Below are 6,271 nucleotides of genomic sequence, written 5' to 3'. Positions count from 1 at the left end.
AAAATTTGTCGAACAATTTTACACGCAGGTCCATGTAAAACCAGGACTCAACGACGCTCGCCGTATGGACCTTCTGCAATCACACGTAGCTGGAGATGCAAAAGCGATGATAAAGGGAATCTGCTATAGTGGGCGCTGTTATGCCGATGCGCTGAAGGAATTGAAGAGAACATTTGGTCATCGAAATTATGTTGCGCGCGCCTACTTGAACCAGATCACAATGGGTCCAACTTTACAGTCGTAAAACTCTACAGCTTTGCGAAGTTTCTACGTAAATATACGTGATTGCGTCATCACACTAACACAACTTGGCTACGTGACCGACATGCAGGGAACAGATCTGCTGATACGCGTTGCTAGGCGGCTTCCTGTTGATCGTACCCGAGGCTGGAACAAGCATGTCTCACGTATATCGCAGTCTAGAGAACCATCACTACGGGACTTGAGGGATTGGTTAGCCGAATGCGTGGAGGCTGAGTATAACCCGTATGCTGTGAAGAGCGCACCGAAGGGAAAGTCAACCAAGGATGTGGACGCAGTCTCTTTCAACACTAAGATCACGTCGACTGGGACCAAAGCTAAGCCGAAGAAGGAAACGCCATTTTTCAAGAAAGAAGCGCCGTCCTTTAAGAAAGACCAGAAAGAAACTACGTCGAAGCAGTTACCAGCATGTTCGCTTTGCAAAGAGTCTCATGCGTTATATCGATGCTTTCGTTTCCTCAACAAGAATTCAGAAGAGAGAAACAAATTCACCGCAGAAGCCAAGCTGTGTCAGAACTGTTTGCGACCGAACCATGGAGCCGAAAAATGTCCGTCAAACTTCACTTGCCGGGAGCCGGGATGTGGTCAGGTCCACCATACTCTACTTCATGAAAAGGTTACAGCACGGAATGGATCAATGAATGCTGGATGCGGGAGTAGACCTTGTACATTCTTCCAGCTGGCGAGGGTCTATGCATTGGGAAACAACGGTCGATGGATACCAACCGTAGCGTTCTTGGATTCAGCCAGTGAGATCACCATCATCGACAAGTCATTGGCCAAGGACCTTGGTTTGAATGGGAAGTCCAAGCAGCTTACTGTAAAGACACTCAATGCGGAAACGACAGAGATGAGTCAAACCGTCACGATGCAGCTGAAACCAGTCAACGATCCTGATGGGAATAGCATCCGAGTAGAAGAAGCATGGGTTGTTGGAGACAGTCACTTCCAGTGTCCATCACAACGAGTATCTGCAGATTGGGAACACCTCAACGGTCTTGGTTTGTCAGACATCGACTCAAGCGAATTAAAGCTACTCATCGGTATCAACGTTGCTAGAGCACATCTTCAGTTTGACACTCGGATAGGAGAGGATACACAGCCTATCGCGGTCAAGACCCCACTTGATTGGACTCTGCTTGGAACCTCCGATCAAGCCACGTCATCATCTGCCAATGTCAATATCATCAACGCCAAGGACGCTGAACTAAAGGAAGAGATTGAACGTTTCTGGCGGTCAGAATCATTTGGAGTCCGACATGTTGAGGAGTCTTCACTCTCAATTGAAGACAGAAAGGCGATACAGATACTGGAGGAAACAACTCGATTGGTAAATGGTCACTACGAGATTGGCATGCTCTGGCGCGACTCGGAATCTCCGCTGCCTGACAATAAGTCTATCGCGAGTAAAAGACACTATCTTTTGGAGAAAAAACTGAATCGAGATGAAGATGTCAAGTGTCTCTACACAGAAACACTCGAGGGCTATGTCAGTAAATGTTTTGCGAGGAAGCTGTCAGAGGAGGAGGCCGTACATCGCTCACCAAAGACATGGTACATCCCCCACCACGGGGTGACAAACGTCAATAAGCCTGGGAAAATCCGTGTGGTTTTCGACGCTGCTGCCACCTGCCAGGGAATATCGCTCAATGACACTCTGATGACTGGTCCAGACCTACTTAATAGTTTATTTGGCGTATTGCAACGATTCAGAGTCTACAAAATAGCCATATCAGCAGATATAGAGGCAATGTTCCACCAAGTACGAGTACCGAGTCATGATGCAGACGCTCTTCGATTTCTATGGAAAGGAGACACATTTTCCATGGGAGTTCACATTTTTGGGGCGAAGGACAGTCCGACATGCGCCAATTATGCACTGAAGCGATGTGCCATGGACAATATCCACAAATATAGTCAAGAAGCTGCAGAAACCGTTCTCAAATCCTTCTATGTTGATGACCTGGCAAAATCGATACATGGAGTCCAAGTTGCGATTGGTCTAGCACAGGAGGTCACCAACATATGTGCTGAGGAAGGCTTCAGAATCTGCAAATGGTTGTCCAATAGCCTAGAGTTTCTCGAAAGCATTGAGGAATCTGAACGTACCATCAAGGAGCTCAGTTTCACAGAGGTGAATACCCACCGACCGCTTGGACTCAAGTGGAAGATCGACGAGGATTACTTCTTCTTTGATATTCAGCCAAGGAACGTCGTAATGACAAAGAGAGGAGTCATCAGCGTCTTCAGCCAAATATTTGATCCCTGCGGTTTCCTTGCACCATTTGTCTTCCGGGCCAAGCTATTTGTCCAAGAATTATGGAGAGCAGGACTGGACTGGGATACCCCGCTGGATCTACAACTTGAAGAGAAATGGAGGACATGGCTAGATGAACTCACTGGTCTGTCTAAGTTTAGACTACAGAGATGGCATCCGTACCTAACACCTGAGGCATCAGATATCCAACTTCATATCTTCTCCGACGCGTCAGAATTAGGATTTGCAGCTGTAGCATTTGTACGCTATGAGCCCGACGACAGCCAGATTGAGTGCTCTCTACTTGCGGCAAAAACCAGTTTGGCACCTATCAAGCCATCATTCTCAATACCGAGATTAGAACTACAAGGTGCTGTCATGGCCAGTCGACTTGGGAACACACTCTCCAGAGAATTACACTTGAATCTCTCCGCAGTATGGTATTGGACCGACTCCACAACTGTCATCCGCTATATCAGTAACGAAACAAAGCGATTCAAGTCGTTCGTCGCCAACAGAGTCTGCGAGATACTGGAGACAACGAAATCAACTCAATGGTGGTACATACCCAGCAAGCTCAATCCAGCTGATTGCTGTTCCAGAGGTGTCAAGGCTGATGCTCTTTGTCGAGATGCACAATGGTCAGATGGACCGTTCTTCCTGCAACTTGAAGAGAAAAATTTGCCACAACTCAAAGGAGAAGCAGACGAATCACAGGACGACGATGAGATCAGGAAAACAGAATCTACAACAGTAAAGTCTACCATCTTCAACATCGGGCAGAAAGGAGAGACGCCAATGGTCGTTGATGTAACAGGCATGATCAATACAACAGATAGTAGATGGGTGAGACTGGTTAGACGTACTGCCTGGTTGAAGCGTGCGGTAAAAAACTTTGCAAGCCCGATTCTTCGACTTGGGGTGGAGTCATGCCGCTCTGAGAGTATCACTGCCGCGGAATATTGGGATGCAGAACTTGATTGGATACACGCAGCTCAGCAAGAATGTTTTCGTGAAGAGATGGACGAATTGCGAGAGTATGGAAGGCTTAAAAGGAAAAGCAAGATTTCGCCGTTACTTCCATTCCTTGATGAAGCTACAAACTGTCTTCGAGTTGGCGGTCGTTTGGAAAAAGCTGACATACCCGACGAGACAAAACACCAGTTGATCCTGCCCTCTGATCATGTGGTCACGTCACTACTCTTCGACGACGTGCATCGAAGAAACGTCCACTGCGGTCGGGAACACCTTGTTGCAGCTATGAGAGAGAGGTACTGGCCGGTCCGAGGAAGATCCAATGCAAAAATCACTATCCACAACTGTCTGCTATGTCGAATACGTCGTGCCAAGCTGGTCGTCCCAAGAATGGCAGTTCTTCCGGAGTTCCGTATGTCAGCATCTTCTGGAGTCTTCCATCACACTGGTCTGGACTATTTCGGACCTTTGTATGCCAAAGTACGAAGATCCACAGTCAAGCGATGGGGGTGCTTATTTACCTGCTTAAGCACCAGAGCTGTACATCTAGAACTAGCCGATACCCTGGAGACAGACGATTTCTTGCTCTGTCTAAGAAGATTTATTGGTCGCCGAGGTCAACCGAGAAGCATCCACAGCGATAATGGCACTAATTTCCGAGGGGCTAGCAACGAACTCAAAGAATGTCTACATAGCCTGAGTCAGCCGAAAATCCGAGAGTTCCTGTCTCCCCTGTGTGTGGAATGGCACTTACACATAATAGCGATGATCAAGCAGACTATACGGCGTTGACACCCAACCATTTCCTGATCGGCCGGGCCGTTGTTGTTTCACCTCCAGATGTCGTCTCACCATCAGAAATCAACAGTCGGAGACGGTGGCGTCGTGTGCAGGTCATTGCTGATCACGTTTGCAAGAGATGGCTTCGGAATGGCACTTCAATCCACCAGCCAGCCCGCACATGGGTGGAGCATGGGAAAGCTTGGTCAAGTCCGTGAAGAGAGCCATGAACTCCGTCCTTCCGAAGCAGAACGCCACAGACTCCGTCCTACGTACAGTACTCGTGGAGGTTGAGTCGGTCATCAATAGCCGACCGCTTACACATAATAGCGATGATCAAGCAGACTATACGGCGTTGACACCCAACCATTTCCTGATCGGCCGGGCCGTTGTCGTTTCACCTCCAGATGTCGTCTCACCATCAGAAATCAACAGTCGGAGACGGTGGCGTCGTGTGCAGGTCATTGCTGATCACGTTTGCAAGAGATGGCTTCGCGAGTATCTACCAACGCTGACAGAACGAAGGAAATGGTTAAAGGTGGAACGAAACCTGGCTGAAGGCGACTTGGTGATTGTCCGTGAGAACAACCTACTCCGAGGATCATGGGAGATGGCGAGAGTCGTCGAGACCTACCCTGGCAACGATGGAAAAGTCCGTTCGGTGATGGTCAAGACACCAAAAGCAACCTACGTGCGCCCAGTTGCGAGGATTGCGCTACTTGAGCAAAACGTTTCAGACTGAGTACTTTGTCAGGATATGTGGGATAAAATTAGTTGTCTAGAGTTGGATGTCACTGAGAAATCTGTTTAATTCAAAATATATAATTTGGGTATTTACTTAAATTTCTGTATCCATTTGTTAATGGATATATATATGTTATTTGCTTGGATATCCCAAGTAAAATTCCTCTTTCTCAGTGACACACTGCTCTAGATGGCTGATTCTGTGAACGAATTGAAACAGTTGTGTATGAAGTGCTAGTAACCTCTACACAACAGTTTCAATTCTTATTCTGGACCATATTCTTATCTTTGGATTCGAGACGTTTCGAGGATGTGTTGCGCCGAGAGCTGTGGTTTGTCTTGCAGTTTGCAGTTATGGTACTGAGACAGACAGGGTTAATCTCTACTTGCTAAATTCAATGGCTTTGGCATTCATGTGTTAGATTTGACAATTGTTGGCCTGTTCTGTGGGGTATGCTATAGCGCTGCCACCAAAAATCAACTCAAGGGACAGTGTGTTCCTTACTCATTCGTATTCAGGTGCCGATTGTCAAATCTCATAGGCTTGCTCATTCCGCCATTCTTTTCTTTTCAAGTTGTGCCTGTTAATGGGTACAAAATGTGTCTACCTATACTAATATTGCACTGTTTGTCTCAGCTGTTGCCATTTCTGTTTTTCTGCTTGTGTTTATGATTCGCTGGTGTCGATTCCGGACCAGAAATTTGTGTGAAAGACAATGCACTCCAAAGACAATGCACTGCAAAGTACTGACTGAACAATGCCAAGTTTGAAGCCTTTTCATGGTCTGAAATTACTATGCACTGATTTCTGATGTCTGAACTAACAATCTTTCCTAAGATGGACACTTTTCGTTTAATTTACCGGTAAAAAAGTAATTATTACTACTTGTTGCTAGCAACTTATTCCACCTAAAATTAGTTTGAAATACATCTATTGTCCTCTTTGGATTCTGTGATGTTCAGACTTCGGATTGTCAGTGCTGGTCAGTTTCAAGTGATCGGTTTGGACTCTATCGCTCCTTCTTACGTCATTGGCTGATAATGTCGGAGGTCTGAAATTTGAATTGTCTAAATTCGCCTTTTCAAGGATGGACATTCTATTATCTTGGCATTGGAATATTCCTTATCACTTATTCAAGTTGGGATATTCATCATGTGTCTATCGCCTTTTCCAAGGACAGACATTCTAAATGTCTTTGGTTGATTCCGTCTTCTTTACATCAGCATTGTATGACTCCAAAATTGCTCTAGCTA

At 46.3% G+C, this 6,271-nt stretch overlaps 1 protein-coding gene across 1 annotated transcript; it reads left to right on the top strand.

The window, feature by feature from the left end:
- The first annotated feature begins 325 nt into the window (after positions 1–325).
- Positions 326–4,285, top strand: LOC135492615 (uncharacterized). Its single transcript, XM_064779171.1, has one exon. The coding sequence runs from the start codon at positions 326–328 to the stop codon at positions 4,283–4,285; it is 3,960 nt and encodes a 1,319-aa protein (XP_064635241.1).
- The last annotated feature ends 1,986 nt before the right edge of the window (positions 4,286–6,271 follow it).

The sequence above is a fragment of the Lineus longissimus genome, chromosome 8, assembly GCF_910592395.1.
Source record: "Lineus longissimus chromosome 8, tnLinLong1.2, whole genome shotgun sequence".
Lineage (NCBI taxonomy): Eukaryota > Metazoa > Nemertea > Pilidiophora > Heteronemertea > Lineidae > Lineus > Lineus longissimus.
This window is presented reverse-complemented; position numbering and strand designations above follow the sequence as displayed.

Excerpts from the sequence above, each read along its gene's own strand:
- LOC135492615 (XM_064779171.1), top strand. The coding sequence starts at position 326 with ATGCAGGGAACAGATCTGCTGATACGCGTTGCTAGGCGGCTTCCTGTT.